Source organism: Chionomys nivalis, chromosome 2 (assembly GCF_950005125.1).
Source record: "Chionomys nivalis chromosome 2, mChiNiv1.1, whole genome shotgun sequence".
In the NCBI taxonomy this organism is placed as follows: domain Eukaryota; kingdom Metazoa; phylum Chordata; class Mammalia; order Rodentia; family Cricetidae; genus Chionomys; species Chionomys nivalis.
In genome coordinates, this window is record NC_080087.1 from 103,776,766 (window position 1) to 103,797,365 (window position 20,600).

At 53.8% G+C, this 20,600-nt stretch overlaps 2 protein-coding genes across 4 annotated transcripts; both read right to left on the reverse strand.

The window, feature by feature from the left end:
• Positions 1–562: 562 nt before the first annotated feature.
• Rnpepl1 (arginyl aminopeptidase like 1) lies at positions 563–15,960 on the reverse strand. Of its 3 annotated transcripts, none has more exons than XM_057756183.1 (11): positions 15,308–15,960; positions 11,808–11,948; positions 11,062–11,213; positions 10,557–10,673; positions 9,928–10,163; positions 9,607–9,720; positions 9,126–9,238; positions 8,765–8,873; positions 7,727–7,924; positions 7,505–7,647; positions 563–6,979 (listed from the first exon to the last, which is right to left on the reverse strand). In XM_057756183.1, exons 1-11 carry the CDS (start codon positions 15,818–15,820, stop codon positions 6,686–6,688), a joined length of 2,130 nt encoding a protein of 709 aa, XP_057612166.1. In that variant the 5' UTR covers positions 15,821–15,960; the 3' UTR covers positions 563–6,685. The 3 variants fall into 3 exon arrangements, with proteins under 3 accessions (XP_057612166.1, XP_057612159.1, XP_057612175.1); XM_057756176.1 differs by having other exon boundaries at positions 7,727–7,957; XM_057756192.1 differs by lacking the exon at positions 9,607–9,720 and having other exon boundaries at positions 7,727–7,957.
• Positions 15,961–18,098: 2,138 nt separating this feature from the next.
• Positions 18,099–19,933, reverse strand: Dusp28 (dual specificity phosphatase 28). Its single transcript, XM_057754103.1, has 2 exons — positions 19,477–19,933; positions 18,099–19,329 (listed from the first exon to the last, which is right to left on the reverse strand). Exons 1-2 carry the CDS (start codon positions 19,843–19,845, stop codon positions 19,207–19,209), a joined length of 492 nt encoding a protein of 163 aa, XP_057610086.1. The 5' UTR covers positions 19,846–19,933; the 3' UTR covers positions 18,099–19,206.
• Between the last annotated feature and the right edge of the window lie 667 nt (positions 19,934–20,600).

Genomic DNA, 20,600 nt, shown 5'->3' on the forward strand with positions numbered 1-20,600 from the left:
CTACAGCCACTGCTGTCCCTGGTGCTCATCCCATGGTGTAGGGATCTGGGTATCTTCAATATGCCGGGGTCTCCACTGTAACTGGGCTGCACCTTCACCAATAGCCTCTCCCGGGCTGTCTTCTAGGATTCTGACCCTGCTACACAGTGCCAAGCCTCAGCTGCCTTCCATGACCCCCTCATGCCTTCAAAACAAGCATCACTTGGGTGACTTGAACACATTACCGAGTTCAGCTGCCAGCATGAGACAATACCCTCAGGCCCCTCTGGACCACATCATCATCATCATCATCATCATTTGGTTTTTCGACATAGGGCTTCTCTGTGTAGCTTTGAAGCCTGTCCAGGAACTTGCTCTGTAGACCAGGCTGGCCTCATACTCACAGAAATCCACCTGCCTCTGACTCCCATGTGCTGGGATTAAAGGCGTGCACCACCATTGCCCGGTTGGAAAGGGTTAATATCACCTTACACTCCCAGGTCTTAGGGTTTTTATTGTTGAACATGACACTATGACCATAAGCAACTTGGAGAAGAAAGGATTTATTTTGCTTATACTTCCACATCATAGTTTATCATTGAAGGAATCGGGGCAGGAACCTAGAGACCTAAAGCAGAGGCAATGGAGGAGTACTGGTTACTGACTTGCTCCCCACGGCTTGCTCAGCCTGCTTTCTTATACAACCTAGAACCACTGACCCAGGGTGGCACTGCCCACAGTGATGGATCCTCCCACATGAATCTTTAATCAAGACATTACACCACATAGTTGCCTAGTTGCCTTCAGGTCCATCATATGGAGGGATTTTTCTTTTTTAAAGATTGATTTATTAGGTACACAGTGTTCTGCCTGGATATATGCCTGCAGGCCAGAAGAGGACACCAGATCTCATTATATATGGTTGTGAACCACCATGTGGTTGCTGGGAATTAAGCTTAGGACCCCTGGAAGAGCAGCCAGTGCTCTTAACTTCTAAGCCATCTCTCCAGCCCTGCAGAGGGATTTTTCTTAATTAAGATTTCCTCTTCCCAGATATGTCTAGGTCTGTGTCAAAGTTGACAAAACCCAGTCAGTATACTATCTATCACGGAGAATTCAGAACAGAACTCAAGCACAGGGAAAGAAATTGGAAATAAGAACCAAAGCAGACACCTCTGAGGGATCCTAGTCTTGCTAGTCCAGTCCATGAGTCTCGTCACATCACTGTGAGTATTATAACAAATTTTCAGTATAAAAAATTTCAACATGGTTCTATAGCCAAAATGGCTGACAGATTTATTCTTAATTCCCATCAAAATTCCAAGTACATTCTTCACAAAATAGAGAAAAATATATCCTAAAATTCACATGATAGCATAAAAGATCCTGAGCAGAAACAGCAAAGTTACCAGTGTCACTGATTTTAAATTATACCACAGAGCCATAGTGGTAGTAGAAGTCAGTATGTTAGTGGCAAAAACAGACTCGTAGACAAGTAGAATACAATAGAGGGTCCAAAAATAAACCCATTTAGTCATATGATTAATCTCTCTCTCCCTCCCTCCCCGTGTGTGTGTGTGTGTGCTATGATATACAATTAGGAAGGTCAGAAGACAACTTTGTGAAGTTGGTTCTCTCCTACCTGTAGAAGGGTTCTGGGGATTGAACCTAGGTTGTCTGGTTTGTATGACAAAGTACTTTTACCTGCTGAGTCATCTTGCCTGCTCAGACATCTGATTTTTTGACAAAGGTGCTCAGAACACATACTAGAAAAGACAGCCTCTTCAACAAATGGTGCTGGGAAGGGGACATCCACATGTAAGAAAACGAAAGTGGATCACTCTCATGCCTTCAACAAAAATCAGCTCAAAACCGACCAAAGACTTCAATATAAAGCCTGGAAGTGTTATACTGCTAGAGAAAACCCTTCAAGATCTAGGCACAGGCAAAAACTTTCTGAAAGACTCCCATAGCCCGTGAAATGACAAGAATGACAGATGAACTTGCATAAAAATCAAAAGCTCCTGCACAGCAATAAAACAAAGTGAAGAGACAGCCTAAAGTGGGAAAAACTTTACCAACCGTACATCTGAGAGGATGTCAGCATGGTACCTAGCATCTATAAAGAATCCAAATAAATAGATACCTAAAAACCGCACCCCACACAAATAATTCAGTCATTAAATGAGCAAGTTCTCAGAAGAATAAATACAGGGGAGGTGAGATGGCTTGGCAGGTAAAGATGTTTTCCATCAAGTCTGAAGACTGGAGTTCAATCTGTGGAACCCAGATAGTAGGAGAAAGCCTGCACCCACAGGTTATTCTGGCCTCCACATGCGCACCAACACCACAAGTGCATCCACAGACAAAACAAATAAATACATGTAATAAAAAATACAAATAATAAATACATAAAAAAATCTCAACATCTCTAGCTAAAGGAAATTTAGATTTCAAATTACATTGACGTATGTAGCTATCTAAACACACACACACACACACACACACACACACACACCATACACTGAGATTCTATCAGCCAGAATAGTTAATATAATCAACAACCAAACAAAAATTGCTGGAGGTAAACTAGTGCAGCTACAATTGAAACCAATGTGGAAGTTCTTAAAAACTTAAAAATATAATGATCGATATGATGATGAAACTAAGCCACCCCTGGGTTTGTATCTGAAGGAATATTCTCAGCCTACAACAGAGAACCCTGTGCATCTGTGTTTACTGTAGCACTGTTCACTACAGTTAAGATACGGTATTAGTCTAGACGTCCATCAACAGATGAATGGATAAAGGAAACGTGGTGAACAAATGTAGCTGCAGTACTATTCAGCCACAGAGAAGCATGAAACTATGTCCTTGGCAGGAAATTTGATAAAACTGGAGATTATCCTGTTAACAGGAAAAGGCTGAGGGGTTGTTGGAGAGATGGTTCAGTGGTTAAGAACCCTGGTTACTCTTGCAGATGGCCCACGTACATGTAGGCACTCACAGAATATAAAGAAGGACTCAGAAACCTTTTTTTCTCTAATATGTAGAATAAAGAAGGGAGGGAAGAAGGGAATGAGTGAGGAAGGGGTCTGGAGGAAATTTGTTTAGTGGAGAAGAGAGGCATGAGAAGGTAATAAGTGAGGATAATATATACACACTATGGAAACACCATCATGAACCCCAGTGTTTCATATATAAAATCTTATAAAAATGTCCGTGGTTTCTGGCGTTTTTGTCAGCATTGTTACTGTATTCCTTCCTATGTAGTCTGTTTTACACCCTCTCTTGTTTATGTGGGCCACGTGCTCTAATGTTCTCTGCCAGTGTCCCCCAGCTGTCTCGAGTGCAAGCTTGACTTGTTCTATGTTGTCCTTTGCATTGCTGGCACTAACCAGTAGATGATCTCAGTCGTGCTTTGTCCTTATGCCAGAACTTCTCCAGAAGGCTTCCCAAGTCTCTGTGGAGGAGAGTGCTAATAGACATTCCAGACTGCACAGGCCATGGCCTGATGAAAGGGACTCAGAAAACTTGATCTGGGGCCTAAGGACCCGGGTAAAGGTTTTAGGTACCCACCATCTCCTCATACCACCGCCTCAGGCCAGCTTCAGGTCTCTGTGGACTTCAGTCTCTTCTATCAGGAGCCTGGCCTCTAAAATCTTTTTAAATTTATTTTATGTGTATGAGTGTTTGGTTTACATAAACACCTGTGCACCATGTGTGTGTCTGATATCTACAGAGGTCAGAAGAGGGTGTCAGATCTCCTGGAATTGGAATTACAGTTGCAAGTAGCTATGCAGAGTGTTGGGGTGGAACCTGGGTCCTCAGGAAAACCAAGTCTGTGCTCTAAACCACTAACCCATCTCTCCAGGCCCTGGTCCATTTTTTTTTAATCCTTATCCACAGCTTCATCATCCATGCTCCTACATGCCTAGCTCATCCCTATTCTTTTGAAATGTACATATCCCCCAACCTTTCAACCTCCGCTCCTTAACTGGTACTACCTGCTAAATACTCCTAGGCACAGCCAGGGTGGGCTATGGGGGTAGAAATGGCACATGACCCTCTATAGCTTTTATTCTCTGGCACATTGTCTGGAAATACTTGAAATCCCTTCCACCAGCACAGGTCCCTGGGTAGCCCCAGAGGGAGAAAAAGACAACATACCCCCACCATCCCCGTGTGGCTCTCACCATTGTCTGTGTTGGGTATAAGTTAGCCTCTAATGCAGAGACCTCCCAGAGGAGAGATGCTGGCCAACAGGACACAGGGCATGTGGTACTGACTGGGGTAGGCTGTGGATGGAAGCAAACACCGGGGTTTGAAATGTTGGTTTGCCATGGGAACGTGAGGGCAAAACATCTGAAGCCCACCTATGATGGATGATGACTCGCAAGGCAGAGAGAGTATGGCAGAGTTAGGTAGGCACAGTAGAGGAAGCTGGAAACACTGGCTGTGAGTGACAGCTACAGGCTGCCCTAGCAAGATATTACAGGGAAGAGAGTAGAGCCAAGGCAGTCCAGCTTTGCCAGCTGGAGAAAACACAGATGAAGACCGGAAATGCAAGGATGTGGTGAAAGTGTGCTCCTCTGTACCTCTAATGGCATTCAGAGCCACGGCGGATCAACATTAAGGATGGCATTCTAGGTAGGCACAGCTCCATGGCTGTAACTGCTGGGAGTAATTTCTGACTTTGTACAGATCTAAGGAGCGTCTGGAGGACACTGTGGGTACAGTGGGGGTACCCAGAAACTGGAATCCATGCTCTGGGAGACCACAAAGGTGTCAACTTGTATTGTCAATGAGAAGCCCAGATGAGTTTGTGGTGGCAGGCTTGAAAGCAGTCTTAGCAGGAACAGGTTGAAAGCAGTTCTGCCATTGAAGAGGGCTGTGCAGACATCTTCAGGTTGGCCCTCTGGATGGTGGCACCTCAGCCAGAGGGCAAAGCTGAGTGGGATATCCAGGACTCTTGGTTATGCCAACTAGTGGTGCTTAAAATCAGATGCTCCTCCCCCTCAAGCCTCCCATTACGTTTTACATCTAAAAGCGCCTCCTGTCCCCAACCCAGGCTCAGATTTGGAACATCAGATCATCAGTTCATGGTGCTACTTTGAACGCTATGGAACCTTTAGGAGATGGGGCTGGTGGAAATAGGTCCCTAGGGGCTGGTCTTCGAGTTATATTTGCCTGAATTGCTGTCTCTGCTGTGTAGAACTGAGGAATCCCAACAAGCCCCCACTGCCAAGCTTCTCTCGCCGCCATTCCTTCCCTGCCACTAAGGTCTAAAAAAACAGCCAAAGCAAATTATTGTTTCTGCCACTGTTACAGCAGTGAGAACAGTAGCACCTTTCTTCTGTAAGGTCCCCTCTGCCCTCTGCTGGTTGTGAGGGATGGGTCTCATTCTTGAATGGGATAGAGCCTCAGTCAGTAGAGACAGCTAACCCCATAGCTTGCCAGGCTAGAGTTCAGTCTCAGCATTCCCAACCAATCCCTGTCACGCACACCTCCCTTGCACTCTGGTTGTGGAGGTCTGGGTGCCCCAGTGCCAAGAGGCAGAGGTATGGTCAGAGTCACAGAGGTGAAAGTCCAGAATGAAGCAGACAAACAGCCTCTTTAGGGTCCTGAAGAGGCCATGTTCAGTCAAGGTCTGATTGAGGAGCAGAGAACAAGGGGCGACCTACTGTTCCCCATTTCGGTCTCTAGGGTAGGTTCTCACCTCTCTCTCTCTCTCTCTCTCTCTCTCTCTCTCTCTCTGTCTCTCTGTCTCTCTGTCTCTCTCTCTGTCTCTCTCTGTCTCTCTCTGTCTCTCTCTGTCTCTCTCTCTCTCTCTGTCTCTCTCTCTGTCTGTCTCTCTCTCTCTCTGTCTGTCTGTCTCTCTCTCTCTACGTCCGTCTATGGGGACAGGCTATGACCATGACTCCTGTGACCAGTTCTCATCTCTTTTGGCCCTACCATGGCAGCTGGGTAGGTGCAAAAGACAGGGTAGTGACAAACAGGAAGGAAGGTCGGGTCTGCAAAGTGGAGATTTAATGGGACAGTTACCGTGGTTCCTGCTGCAGTGGTCCCAGGCTGAAGCCCACAGCCTAGTGCCGCTCCGAGCAGGCAGACACATTGAGCACCAATGGTACCCAGGTAGCCACATGGACAGGCCATTCCCTGTACCTCTGGGGCCTGGACTCCAGGTGCAGAGACGGAGACCTGCTTGAGAGGTCCATCCTCTCCTTCTGTTCCCTGCCCTTGCCCCTCTGTCCACTGTCCCTCAAGCAAGTCGAGCCCCGGGGCCAGACATAGGATAGGGCTCTGCAGGAAAGCACACTTCCAGGGCCATGCATCCTGGGTCTCTGGCATGTGTAAGGCACATTGTGGTTGTTGCTGTGGGACTGCTGGGATCACTGTCCCCAGGGCAGTGTTCGGAAGATGCTGGCTCCAGGGTGAGGCATGGCTGTCAGTGTTGAGACAGGAGGCATGGTGGGTATGGGCCAGCCCTGGGCCCCGCAGTGCAAGAGAGCAGGGACAGGGTGGGCCCTGGTCCATAAGCCTCAATGGACACAAGATCCTTTTCCCAAGCCTCTGGCCTGGAGCCAGTAGGAAGGGATTATGGTCCTGGGCAGAGCTCGTGGCCAGAGCCAAGGCGCAGTCATGGCGCCCGGACCACAGAAGGCACAATCGTGGTGTCTGGGAGGTTGAGGGTCAGTCACCAAGGCTAGGCAGACACATTGACATCCCTGAGAGAGATGGTGCTACTGGGGGCCTCGTCCCCAAGTAGCAGGGCTGGCGAGTCTGGGTTCGTGTCTGCCTCAGCACTGCCCAACTCTGTGCTGGTCTCTGCACTGGGCTCAGCACTGGGGCCTAGTCCCTGGGACAGGATCTGCTGGATGGTTCTGCGTAAGTTGGGATGTAGCCGGCCCTGTGTCTGGTAGAAGACCTCCAGTGCGAAGGACTTGAGGGCACCGGTGCAGAGGTCCTCATACAGGGGGATGGTGTACATGCGCGACATCTGTGGAAAGCATGTGGTCACACTAGCAGGCTCCCTGTGCGCCTTCTGCCACCCAGATCCAGATGTGCCCCAGCTGCTCAGGAAGACTTTGGTCTGGACTCACATGCTACAATGTCCTCATCAGTCTCACCCTCACCTCTCCCTCTGACTGTCGGAGAGTTTGGGGTGGAAAGACTGGGCAAGGAATAGGGATGCCTGAGAAGCTTGATTGGCCCCTGTACCCAGACATGGAACATGATGCCTACAGGCCTTAAGTCCAACTAGCTCAAGGCTGATGCCAGTGGAGACCCAAATTTTCCCCATGCTGGAGTTCAGGCCACTCTGAACTAGTTTTGCATTCTTCTCCCGTCTCACCTGTACTGTGGCCTCTCTACTCTAATTTTTGGGTCTGTTGGCTTCTAGTCCCCTCTCCAGGACATGCCTGGTCTGCCTGAGTGGCCTGAACTCTACTCTGATGGGGTGAGATGGGCCCCTGAGGAGAGGCTGTCCCCCTCCCCCCATCATAACCCGGGCATGTAGCTGCACCTGGTTCTCCAGAAAACGGCGGACCCTGTGGAGATCAGGATAGTAGTCATTGCGGACAACGATCTGCAGCCAGCGGATGCGGATCTCAGCATTCATGGAGTCCAGCAGGGATGAGTAGCATTTGGACAGGCTCATCACCACCTCTGTGGGGTGGTGGGCAGGTCAGGGCTGGGCCGGAGCCACATCCCTTCCCCAGACTACCCTGTTGACTGGGGGACCCACCCTGGGGCAACGGGGATCCATCTAGCAGTCGGTCCAGGAAGAGCGCTGTCTGGAAGGTCCTCCACTTGGAGATGTCAATGGCACTGGCTGAAGCTGTTGCTTGCTCCAGAGGCTCCGCAGTCCACAGCTGGAAGAGGGCCTCTACAGGCCGGGTGAGGCTGGACCCCTGAGACAGGTCTGGCTCAGCAAGTGGTGGGCCTGTGGCATTGAGCCAGCGCTCGAACTCCAGCCCTGCAGGAAGACCAGGCCTGCGGTCCCTGCCTGGGCTGGGGAAGGGGCCACTGGAGCAGCCTGCCAGGGAGACTCCAAGCCCAGAGGGTACCCCGGCAGGTGGTCTCTTCTAGGACCCAGAGCCCTCAAAGAATATAAGAGTTTCCCAGAAGTTTGTGCTTTCCCCTTGAAGCCCAAAGGGGGCTCCTACGCAGGACACAGGGAGGTCAGGAAGCTTGGGCTAGTCACCAGAGGATTCTCTACCTGCTACAAGCCTGTCTTGTATCCAGCAATGAGGCCAAGGAGGCTCTGCTCTGCTCTGTACCATTCAAGAAAAGCACACGGACTCGGAGGACCCCTACCAATCTTACTGTGCACGTATATACCTTCCAAACTTGGGGTCACCATCCCTAGACCTTGAAATCCTCTAGCAAACTTTAATTTCTCTCTGGATATGCAGTTCTTCCAGTGTTTCCTTTGGTCCTCAGGCCCCCGGGAGACCCCTACTATGCATAGACAGGGTCCCAGAGCCAATCCCACCACCTTGCTGATCCTCCTCTAGGAACTCTGCATATTCTTTCCATAGCCCATTCCTGCTGGCTGCTTAGCTTGGCCTGCTTAGCCTAGGGGCCGCCTCTTCTAGGAAGCCCCTGTCGCCCCATCTCCTTGCCATGGTCCTTTAGATTAGGAGGCACAGACTCCCCTTTACTCTCAGGGCATCCTGACCTAGAGCCTGCACAGTGCAGTTGGGGTTGACAAACTTTCCTCCAGTCACGGCTACCATCTTGTTCTCCGCCCTTGTGCCTGTAGCGGGGTAGGTGGTCTCACCTGCCCGGCAGTCCACGCTCTGCTCCTTCAGTTCGGGAAAGAAGCTCAAGAAGGAGTCCAGCAGGTCCTGGGCCACCACGCTGGTGAATTTGTATTTCTCCACATAGGCCTGTGAGATGAGGGGCAGGGCCTTAGCAGGTATGGAAGGCTGGGGTGTTTAGCTCTGGCAGAGTGGGGCTGGCACACTGGGACATCTTCTAAAGATGTGCATCACAGTCCAGGTGGCCCACAGGCCCTGCCGAAAGGGTAGGAGAATGAGGGACAGTGCCTCAGAAGGCCAAATCCCTTCTTCCCAGAGAAGGGGCAAGTCTGCCAGCTGGAAGCTGTTTTGGACAGGAGGTGGTAGGGCCCATGCGCTTACTCGGAGAAAGTCATCAAAGCGCTGGGGATCTCCACAGAGCTGGGACAGGTAGTATACGAAACAGTAGCCCTTCTCATAGGTGAACAGGTTCATCAGGTGGCTGGGGTTCACTCCTGCAGGGAAACACCTTGTCTGGGATGCCACTTGACTATGTCCTTCATGTGGGGCTGGGGCGGTAGTGTGGAGCTGAGGAGTGGGCAAGGGGGAGGGCCACAGTCCCTTATATGAGTACCAGCATCCTGGGTATATAGTGGTTTGCGCTTGCTCTGCCCCGTGGCAATTGATGCTCAGACTTTGTGGGGTTGTGGCAAGCCTAGGGCACCTGAGAGGTTTTCCCTGGGGCTAAGGACACCCAGCCTGACCTTGGAAGGAATTCAGGTATGGTGATGTAGAGGGGCCCCAGCAGGGCAAGTGGACAGCAGGAAAGGAGGGCCTGTGGATGCCATGCATGGGTTCCCAGTGAGCCTGGAGTAGAGAGTACCTGGTTCTAGCTTGACCTGCAACTTGCTAACTGGACTATCCTCCCCAAGAAGCCGCATCTGCCTGTGCAGGGCGTCCAGGCGGAAGGCTGTCTCTAGGCAGGTGAAAGCAGCCCCTGAGTGAAGTCAGAGTAGAGAGAAGGTGGAGGTCAGGGAGGTGGGAGCATCTACAGCAGGGTTGTCATACTCTACCCCCCACCCAGTCCCAGAGACCGTTAGACCCTGTCAAGCTGGAGGCTAGGCAGGGCTCTGTGCCCCTTACAATTGGTACCTAAGAGGGCCCAAGGCTACTCCACCCTTGCCATGGCTGCCCCAGACAATACCATAGGTCTCTGTGGTGATGCGGCGCTGTGCATAGGTGGCCAGGCCCTCACTCAGCCACATCTCCTCCCAAGTGGCATTGGTGACAGCATTGCCGAACCAGCTGTGGGCCACCTCATGGATGACATCAATCACCAGGAACTCATCACTCTCAAGGATGGAGGAGATGATAAAGGTGAGGCACGGATTCTCCATGGCAACGATGGGGAAGGAGGGTGGCAGGAAAACGATGTCATATCTGTGTCCATGGTTGCAGGGTGAGGAAAGGAAGGGCTCTGACCACAACTCATCAAGCCCACAACTATACTTTTTTTTTTTTTTTTTTCTGGTTTTTCGAGACAGGGTTTCTCTGTGGTTTTGGAGCCTGTCCTGGAACTAGCTCTTGTAGACCAGGCTGGTCTCGAACTCACAGAGATCCGCCTGCCTCTGCCTCCCAAGTGCTGGGATTAAAGGCGTGTGCCACCACCGCCCGGCGTACTGTACTGTTCACCTGGGATAGCAGCCCAGCCCCGCAGTACCACTTCCTTCCCAGGAGACAGAGGACAGGAAACCCGGGGTTAGACAAGGAGTTTCCAGTCTTTCTCTGAGGGAAAGAGTAAAGCCAGTGGCAAAGCCAGGGGACAGGACATACCTGCCCCACATGTACGGCCCGTATAGTCGCTCTGCGGCACTCAGCCACTGTTCCACAACACCGGATAGCTTGCTGGTGGCTGTGGGCAGGAGGCATGGCTCAGCCCACACACGGCTCCTGTCACAAGGCAGAGAAGGTAGGCTGAGGCAGACAAGCCTGGACCTTAGTTACCCCACTGGATCCTCCCTCTGTCTTGTCTGGCCCTGCTCCCTGGATGTAACCCTTGCCACAATAGTAGGGGAACTGCATAATAAACCCAAGATCTACTCAGATCCTTTTGTCAATGAACTGAAGGAACTAGTACGGACAGGAGGGTGCAGCTGGTTGTGTGGAAGCCCTGGGAGTGATGGCAGACTGCTAGGCAGGGCACTGGATGCATCATTTAATTGTATGTCTGAATGCAGCGTGTTCTCAAAGAGGCATGGTAGTCATGTGCGTGGGTTCTGGGCTCTTCCTGAGGTCCTGCTGCCCAGGACAGTGCAGCAGGATGCAGAGGGGGCCTTACCTGGGCCCAATGTCCGCTGGCTTGAGGTCTCCGGCTACAAGAGCCACGAGGTAGGCAGGTACAGGATGCTCCATGTGGAAGTGGTAGACGCCTTCCCCCTCCACGTACACGCTCCGCGTTGCACTCATCAGCACCTGTACCCCTAGTGGGGCCTGCAATGGGCTAGGCTGAGGACTGGCAGCCTACAGGACACAACCACCTCCCAGGAAAGGGAACCACACTTGGGAAGGATGACTCATCAGACAACTCAAGTCAGAGGACCCCGTGTCTGTGACAGGGAACCTTATGGCCCCATCAGGGGGCTCTCCATCTAGAAGGCACCACCACAATCCAGGTTGAGGAACCCCATATCCATGAGGAAGCCCTCACAACCTCATAGGAACTGTGTCCCCTTCAGAAGACCACACATTGGAACCCCAAATCCTCTCAGTTCAAAGTTGCCATGCTTTGGCTATAACTCAAGAAACCCCATCAGGTTCCTGTGGATCCAGAGGTCCTGGAACCCAACTGTCAAGTATGTCCTCATTGGTGCTGTACCGTGGTCCCTGCACCCGACCTCCATAAGGCCTGTCTCTGGCTTCTCTGCATAACTGTCCCGCTAAGACAATGGCCTTTAGCAGCTGGGGTCCTAGTCTAGGCAGAAGAGTGCAAGGAGGTGGGCCAGAACTCATCTGCAGGCTTGCTGTAAGCGCCAGTCTTTTACAATCCCCACAGGAGGCAGAAACAACCCCAGCCGCGATTCTGACCTTGACAACGGCTGAGTAGGTGCACTTGACGGCGGGCGTATCGAAGCACGGGAAGAAGGAGCGGTTGCACACAGAGTGGCCCTGGGTGAAGACGAAAGGCTTGGCATTGCCATAGGTCAGCTCTGGGTCCAGCCACCAGATCTGCAGGCAAGGTGAAACATAAGCAAATGTTGTCACCTGGTTCAGGGCTCTCGCTGTTTTCGCTACAGGTCCACAGCTGCTCCTGCACCCTTCACCTGCCCGCCTGGCACACTCACTCCCCTCCCCTGGCAGGAACTGTCAACCCAGTTTGTGTGTGCCAGACACACCAAGCAGCCTTGTTCCAGACAGGAGGCCACATGTCTGGAGCTGGCCCACGGTATCTCCCAGCACTGCCTGAGGAAAGAGGAAAATGCCCACCATGGTATTAGCTGAACTTCCAAAGGGGAACTGAGGAACAGTCAGAGCGCCTGGATTCAAATTCCCACAGGTTGGTAGCTAATCTGATCTTAGGAGCAGGGAAACATGGAAAACAAATGCTTCCTTACATGGGCATAGAGGAGAGTAGAGGGACATAGAGGGGTCAGTCCAAGTGCTGGCCAGAGCGGAGGCTAGATATGGAGCTCTGATATGACAGGAGCGTTAAGGGGAAGGCCTCCGAGGTCAGTGCCCAGGGAGAGGGCTGTGGCAAAGAGCAATCCCAGTAACTGATGTCACCCACTCTCTCACCGTCAAGGTCCCTGGCCTAGCCAACCTCCTTCCCAGCCATGGCTGTTGAGACATTCTGAATCTTCAGATGTCCAGACCAGGTCCCGCCCCACTGAGGAGTTCCAGCTACAAAGCAGTGTCTGCCCCATGCTACCCTCTGCTAGGACAGCGGGAAAGTTGAAACAAAGTGAATTTTTCATTCTGGTGATCAAGGGCATATGGGTCCTCTCAGGAAATCACAGATAGGAAACACCCCCAACACTTCTCCACGAGTGGACAAGTGTTCCACCAAGGCTGACTGTCATTACAGGGAACAGAGCCAAGAGTCAGCGGGGCTGACGGCTCCCAGACCACTGATGAGGGATGGTGGTGGGGCTGCTTGTTCCACAGACCTCGTGTGTGGGGGGAGTCATCCATCCCAGACCCAGAAAGAAATGCTTGCTTTCAGACCCCAGAGTTGTGTGGAATGCCTGTCACCACAGACCCCAGGCCGGGGGCCTTGACTGCCTACTCTAGAGCTGGGGACGAAGGTAAGTGCTTGTCCACAGACCCCAGACTGGGGGTGGTGGCAGTGGAAACTGCCACAGACCCTAGGATCTGGGGTACTGTCTTCATATAGACCCTAGATATGCCTTTCCCAAAGACCCAAGAATTAGGGAGTAATGCCTTGCCCCGCAGACCCGGGAGTATGCCTAATCCACAGATCCTAGACCTGGGAGAGATCCCTGTCCCAACAGACCTAGAGATGGATGCCTGCCCCACAGACTCAACACCCAGGAGGCTTCCTGTCAGAGTGGGTTGCTTGCCATGTAGTCAGGTCTCTGCCAGCATTTATGGACTTCTTCCAAAGTCGTTCTGTCTGCCCCATCACTGTCTTCTCCCCACAGCAAATTTCCAGATGTGTCTTCCTTTTCTGCTGGGGAACTAGTTCCAAAATGTAGCCTCCAGAGGTCTAGGACCCAGGGACCTGAATGCAGGATTGTCCCTGCAGTGGATCCTGTTGAGAGCGGGTTCTTGATCCACTTTTGGAGAACACACTCCCAAATGCTCTTCGGTCTCTACCTTCTCCCCTTATACCAGCTACACTTCAGGGGCAGTACAACCCGCTCCTCTTCCACTGATCCCCCAGGCTCTGCCTACCTCTCATCCTATGTAGTGGGCAGGCTGCCTTTCCCAGACACCAGAGGGATGCGATGGACTGAGCCCTGCCCCAAAGGTGGAAGGCTCCTGTCCCAGAGCACAGCAGCTGATTGATGGATAAGGAATGGGTCAACCAACTCAGATACTGAAGGGCAGGAAAAAAGCTGTTCTTGTAGGGGTGGAAAGGAAGGGCTGGGGTGCAGAGGAGCCCTAGAATCTGTAGCACCTCCAATCTGCCGCCCCTGGAGCAGGGTCTCCTGCTACATCCTCACTAAGCACGGGGCAGACACGGATGTAAGCCCTGAGCAGCTCAATGCTCAGGTGCAACAAACAGTAGGCGCCTGAGGTTAGGGGCCAATCTGCTTCCACGGGTGTGGGTGAGCTTTGTCCCTCTGGAGGCCCTGTCCAAGAGGACCCTGCATCTTGTCCCTGTCCGGAACAACCACAGCCCCACACATCAGGACCACCCTTGCCCACTAGCCTTGTCTACTGCAGTCCAATGAGGGTTCCACTCCCAACTCGTTGCTGTCAACGATCAGAGCAAGCACATATGGTACATATTCACAGGTAGAAGCCAGGAAGCAGCCTGCCCCTCAGTTTTCATCGGACATGCTAAGAAGCAGTCCCAATACCTGCAGAGGCCCCACAGGACCACGGCAGACAGAGGGCGAAGCCCTGCAGACCAGGTGCCAGCACGTGGCAGGGACTCTGGGAAGAGGTGGCACGTGCCAATCAAAACTCCCGAGAAGGGTGCAGGAAGCCCGCAGATGTGAATCCCATCTGGTCTTTTGCTGCCCAGAGGTCACCTTGTTCCTTTGCGGCCACTGGCCTGTTTATTTGTGCTCCCCAGGTAGTGGCAGATGGACTTTCCAAGAGCCCTGCAGAGCTGCCTGCGTGCTATGTAGCCATGGCAGATGTCACATGAGCGCTCTACTGCCTGGGGAGCTGGAGGGAGGCATCGTGCCTCTGGAGTCAAAGGTCCTGCTCCAGTCTGCAAACCCACTGGTTGTGCTGCGACGGCCCTTGCCCGACACCCTTTGCTTTCCCATCAGGGCCTGCGGGATGGTGGGCACCCTGTACAGAAAGCCTCGGTAGAGCCCTGTGTGTCTACTGGGAGGTGGGGCGCACCTGCCCCAGCATGTCACAACCCAGCTCGGGGAGCCCAAAGCCCAAGCATCACAGGCTACAAAGGAAGGCCTCTGTGCCACCTACTGTCTCTCATTCCACCTGTAGAGAATAGAGCCGGGTGTCCTCAAGTCATCTGAAGGGCCAGGTCATAGGCTGACCCTTCTGTAGCAAACACTCCCAGAAGATCCCTCAGTATGGAATCTTACAGCTGGCTTAGCAGGGGTCCACCAGAAGCTGCTCTTGTACAGGGAAGTCCCCCCCCGGAAGTCCCCCCCCCACACGAAACATGCTATTGAGTAGCTCTACTGTCCACCGGGGCTGGCCCTGGGGCTCCACTCAAAGGTCCCAAGAACTTGCAGGCAACATCTGGGAATTACCGTGGGTACCTGGGGAGGACTCCAGGGCCAGGCTGCCCCTCGCTCCCCTGCAGGTGTCCCAGAAGCAGGGTGCGGATTAACATCACCTGACCCGGCAGTAAAGCGAGGGGTGCCTGCAGAGCCCCGCCGATCACCCACCGGCCTGACGCCCACCCGGGCAGGACTCACTGCGGGGGCGTCCGTGGAGGTGTAGCGCAGGATAACCTGGAAGGGCTGGTGCGCCTGCAGTTCGGGTGGCAGTGTGACGGTCAGCGAGGAGCCATAATCGGTGAATGGGTCCAACCTGAAGGCCAGAGGGCAGCCGGCGGACTCCGCGTCAGACGTATTTGCGAAAGCGGGCAGCGGGGGCCCCAACCCGGGGACAGGGAAGGCGAAGGTGCAGGGCGACTCGGAGGCGGCAGGGGCGCGGCGGAACGAGACCGAATGCAGGCGCAGGGCCGGGTGCGCGTCGAGCACGAGCGCGCGGGGCGCGGGCCGCAGCGCGCACAGCTCCAGCACCAGGCAGCCGGCCAGCTCGCGCGCCTCGGGCCGCAGCTCCAGGCCGAGCTGCAGGTGGCGGAGGCGGAAGAGCTGCGCGCTGGAGGCCGAGGCCACGTCCAGGGCGGGCGGCGGCTCGGGCGGCGGGCGGGCGGGTGCCGCTTCGGCACCGGGCGCCTTGCGGCAGCAGCACTGTGCCGCCATGGCCACCGGCGCTAGGTGAAATCCATGGGCGGCGGCCGCTGCAGGCCGCGGGCAGTGGGCGAGGGACCCCGGGCGGCGGTGGTGGCCGTGGCGGTGGCGGCGGCGGCGGGGCGCGGGCACAACAGGAAGTCGCGCCGGGAGCCGCCCGGCCCGGCCCCGCGCCGTGCGCCGCCCCGCTTGGGCTGGGCTCGGCCGCCGCCGGGGGCGCTGTGTACGGCCCCGGGGCCTGTGCGCCGGAGCGGAGCGAACCGTGCAGCGGAGAGCGAGGCTGGAACACCCGGGGCGGCTGTGCGTCCTCAGCTTGCGCTCTGCGCTCGCTCGTTACGGCTCGGAGGACAGCCTTGGAGGCGGGACCGTCGCTTTCCCAGGGACGCCGGCGGCACCTTGGTAGTCGGTCCTCTTACTTCGGGAACGATTCTTGTGGTTCCGCTGACGCGATTCCCTCGTGAGTCCTCCGGTTGGTTTGTACCGTGGCCAGGTGGTGCCGAGAGGCTCGGGAAGACGCGAGGCTGTCAAGTACAGAGCCCATGCAGGTGTGGCTGTTTAGATCCAAATTAAGCAAAAAGAGACGCTGTCAGTTGCACTGGCCATGTTTTAGGGTTGGCTTTATTGCTGTAGAGGTGTGTGTGTGTGTGTAGTAGAGATAACACTGCTGAACGTAGTTCTGTCTCAGCTCCAATCTAAGGGGGCTGCAGGAACATGTTAGGCTGGCGCAGCAAGGCTACTCAAAGGTTGAGCCGTTCAGTACAGGACCAAGGTGGACAGAGATGTCCTGCCATCTACGGCAGGAGGCAGGCATAGATTCTGAGGGAGAGGGGCTTCCAGTCTCCCCAGACGTAAATCAAGTGGCCCTGCCTTCCTTCCACGGGTGAGAGTCACAGCTCAGTGGCGAATAAGCCACAGGTGCAGCCTAAACACTGAAACATGGCTTCCTTTAGCAGTGGCCCCTCACGTCTTCGTGTGCACTCTTAGCTGGCAATCCATGGCGCCCCCATTTCAGACTCTGGAAGAACTCCAAGGCTCATGCTGTGACCCAGAGGCAAGGATGAGAGGGAGAAAGACTGTGGGCTTGGTGGAAAGCACTGGGCATTCCAACAGTCGGGAGACAAAGGCATCGGATGTTCACAGTCATCCTTGGCTCTATGTGGAGTGTGTGAGGTCAGCTTGGGTCACTGACATCCTGTCTAAAAAATAAAGAGTGAAGAGACCTGGAGTTAAGGTTACTGCCATTTTCTGGTGTCCAGTGGCCTGTCCACCAGACTATCCAAGAAGGCATTCTCAATCCTGATGACCTGGGTTCCTTTTGTCCTTCTTGATGTAGATTGTAGGGTTCTCCTATCTTAGTCTCTCAAATTGGACCCCCAGGGATTGGGGTTATATCTGTGTGGTTCTGGTGATACTCCATTCCGCAAACAGAAAGGGTGATGTGGGGGCAGCCTTGACCCAGCTATTCCACTTCTAAGAGTGGGGCTGGATATGCCTCCACCCCGTATTTACATAAGGAGCCAACACACTTCTTTCAAGACCAAGAGGACATTTTGCATGGTGGATTCAGGAGACTGCAAACACAAGCCCTCAAATAGTGTCCAGTCAAAGACCCTGTCCCCTAACACTGATAAGCTACCTTGAGTGCCCCCTTGTGGTTTCAGTCAGTGTTATACCCCAAGCCCCAGAAGAAAAGTGTTTGGCAGGGGTGGGGGTTGGGTGGGGTGTGTCCTGTCCTCCCTGGGGCAGAGGTTTGAAAGCAGGTCATGCCAAAACTACAGTTGATTAGCTCCCAGAACCAGGCTGGTGGAATAAAAAGCACCCGGTATACTCCACAGCTATCCTTCCAGCTGACCTGGGCAGTATGTCCCTGGCATCTTTGTCACCTTTAGGTGACCTGACTCTAGTCATCAGGTTAGGAAGTATGCCCTGCCCTGGTGGGAGGGCAGTGGCCTCTTGGAAGGTGTTGTGAACCAGGGGTTGTGGGCCTCTTGGAAGGTGTTGTGAACCAGGGGTTGTGGGCCTCTCAGAAGGTGTTGTGAACCAGGGGTTGGCTTAGCACACTGGGGGTGGGGCGACCTGGGCCTGGAGCCTTGTTCTCTGCAAGCCACTGTAGTCTCAATGGCTGATTGGGGGAAGGGGGGACAGTAGCAGAGGCTCCTTTAAGGGATGAACATATGGGACCTGGTGGAGGAAGCTCGGTGGTCAGATGAGCCAGCTTGTGCAGCAGTCCTGGCATGGACAATGCCAGCTGATCACACCTTTAAGGCTAGGTATTCCCTACAAAGTGTAGCGAACACTTTGAACCAGTGACCGCTGAAGGGCTTGCTCATCACAGTCAGAAACCAGAAGTGTGGGGGCAGGTGGGGAAGGCGGTGCTCACTAGCACCCCAGTGCCTTGATCATGAACTGTGTGCCTCACGTCCCCTCAACCTTGGGTTCAGCTAAGTGAGACGGCTTCATTCTTCATTTTAAGGGAGAACCCTCCATCTGGGGACCCGAGTATGTCTCACTGCATAGAGGCAGACATGACCAAACCCTTTAGTCTCTTCAGGGGCAAAACGGGGAGACAGACCACGATCTTCAAGAAGCTGATGCAAATGGACTATTCCGGCCCCAGAGACCATAAGCAGGGAGAAGTAGAAAAGAGAAACCATAAATATCAACTCTGGGATTTTATTCACGGATTCATATTTGTTGGCAAATTTACCAGTGGCCACACATCTGTAATTCACACACCTAGCCCAGGTTTTTCTTTGCTCTTCCCTCACTACTTCTTTAAATGGTAACTAAGTTTCCAGGGCTCTTAAGGAAACAATGTCTAAGAGGCTATGTCTGAACTAGACGAGCAAGCAACACAAGGTGACAACTGACGGGCCTGCCTGCCAGCTGGGGAGGATGGTACACAGTGTATAATGGCAGCTTGACAATGCTAGGCATTGATACAGGTTAATTACGGCGGTGGGGAGAAGGGCAGATGCCTTCCTCCCACCGCACAGCAGCTGTAAGATTAAAGATGATGGGCCCCGGACCTCCTGCTGGGAGACTCTAAGCCTCTGCCTAAGAAGGGGCAAGAAAGAAATCCAGGGGGCACGAAGTTCTGCCTGCAAGGCCAGGCAATCCCTGGGAGGAGACAGCAAGCTAGGACTCTGGTCTGTCACTCTCTATCAACTCTCGTAGGCGCCCCAGACTCATCGATCCCTAACGCGAGTTCTCTACCTAAAACTTAGCTGGTTTGTATTTGACCCAAACCTGATGAATAAACGAAGCCCCCCTCTTCAGTAGACACTCCTGGACTGCCACCAAGAGGGGGCAAAACCCTAGGCCATTGCCTATTGAAAAGAGGGAAGGAACGCCTTGCAGTGTAGACACCTGGCCACCCAGCCGCTGAAGGGGGCGGCTTACTCGGGATCAGCGGGTTCCCGGGGCAGGAGGGCCTGGGCCCGGAGGTTCTGTTCAAACTTCTGCAGCTGAGCCCAGAAACCCAGATTGGGCTCGGCTACCGGGCGAGCGCTCTTCACCATCTGCAATCAAGAAAGCTACGATGAGCGAGACAGTCCCCGCAGCAGAGGCTCCGCCCCCAGGGTGAGCGGGGTGGGCGGGGCCACCCTGGAAGAACCACTCTCTATGTGGGGGCCCGCCCCGGAAGACCCGCCCCTGGACGCTGGCACCTGGAAGGCGCGCTCCAGGCTGTGCCCGCGGTGGCGCATAAGATAGGCGGTGCAGACGGCGGCTGAGCGGCTGCGGCCGTTCTTACAGTACACGAGGCAGGCGCCGCCGTCGCGCACCGCGGCCTCCATGGCGGCACAGGTGGGCTCCAGGTGCGTCAGCAGGTCTTCCGCCGGGTCGTCGAACACGGGCACGCGCAGCTCGGCCACTCCGGGCGCGCGCGGCCCAGGCTGCTGGCGGGAGACGTTGACGCACAGAGTGATGCCCGCGCGCACCAGCAGCTCCGTCGCGCCCGCGGCTCGCGCGTTTCCGATGAAGAGCGCGGGGGCGACGCGCGCGAACGGCGGCGGTGCGGTCTCGGAGGTGCCCATGACCCCAGCGACCCGAGGGTCAGCCGAGGGCCGCGGCCTGCGGACTTCTTGCTGTGGCCGCTAGGAGGCGACCTCACCGCGTCGTGGGGCGGAGCCTCTCCTAGCCTCGGCTCGGCGTTGGCTAAATTGACAGTGGGCGGGGCCAGGAAGAGGTGGTGCGGATGTAAGGGGCAACAACAGGTGACAGGCGTGTTTAGTAATTGCTATGAGGCTGGCCCCGCCCAGGACAGCAGGGTACTTGTCAGTTGCAACATTATTTCCTTTTGTTAAATGCTGTCTAGTAAATTGCTCCGTGGCACCCCCAACTTTTCCTTTGTAAAACATGGTTCATATGCAATAAAACTACCACAATGAATTCGTGTCTTCTAGACCAGAATTTTTTTTTTTACTTAATCATAAGGTAAAATCGTAAGTCGGTGCTGCGACTTACCAAAGCTTGTTTAGAGTTATTTAGTGAGGCCATGGAGATGGAGATGGCACAGGGAGTGAAGGTACCTGTTGCCGAGCTTGATCTGAGTTCTATTCCCGGGACCCACACAGTTGGAAGGAGAGAACCGACTCTTGCAAGTTTTTCTCTGCCCTGCACATGAGTGCTCATACAAGCAATTACAAAACCGTTTTCAAAATTAGAAATAGAGGTACTTAGTGCCTATGAAAACCATTTTTTTTCTGATGCCCAGAATTTTAGGAGTAATTTTCCTAAGGCACCATCAACTCAAAGCCATGAACAGATAGATTGATCATCTCAGCTTCAA

Coding starts and splice junctions, on each gene's coding strand:
- Rnpepl1 (XM_057756176.1), bottom strand. CDS start 15,820: ATGGCGGCACAGTGCTGCTGCCGCAAGGCGCCCGGTGCCGAAGCGGCA. Junction 11,949..15,307: donor CCTCCACGGACGCCCCCGCA/GTGAGTCCTGCC, acceptor CCTTGCCTGCAG/ATCTGGTGGCTGGACCCAGA. Junction 8,874..9,125: donor GCTTTGATGACTTTCTCCGA/GTAAGCGCATGG, acceptor CTCATCTCACAG/GCCTATGTGGAGAAATACAA.
- Dusp28 (XM_057754103.1), bottom strand. CDS start 19,845: ATGGGCACCTCCGAGACCGCACCGCCGCCGTTCGCGCGCGTCGCCCCC. Junction 19,330..19,476: donor GCCTGGAGCGCGCCTTCCAG/GTGCCAGCGTCC, acceptor TCTTGATTGCAG/ATGGTGAAGAGCGCTCGCCC.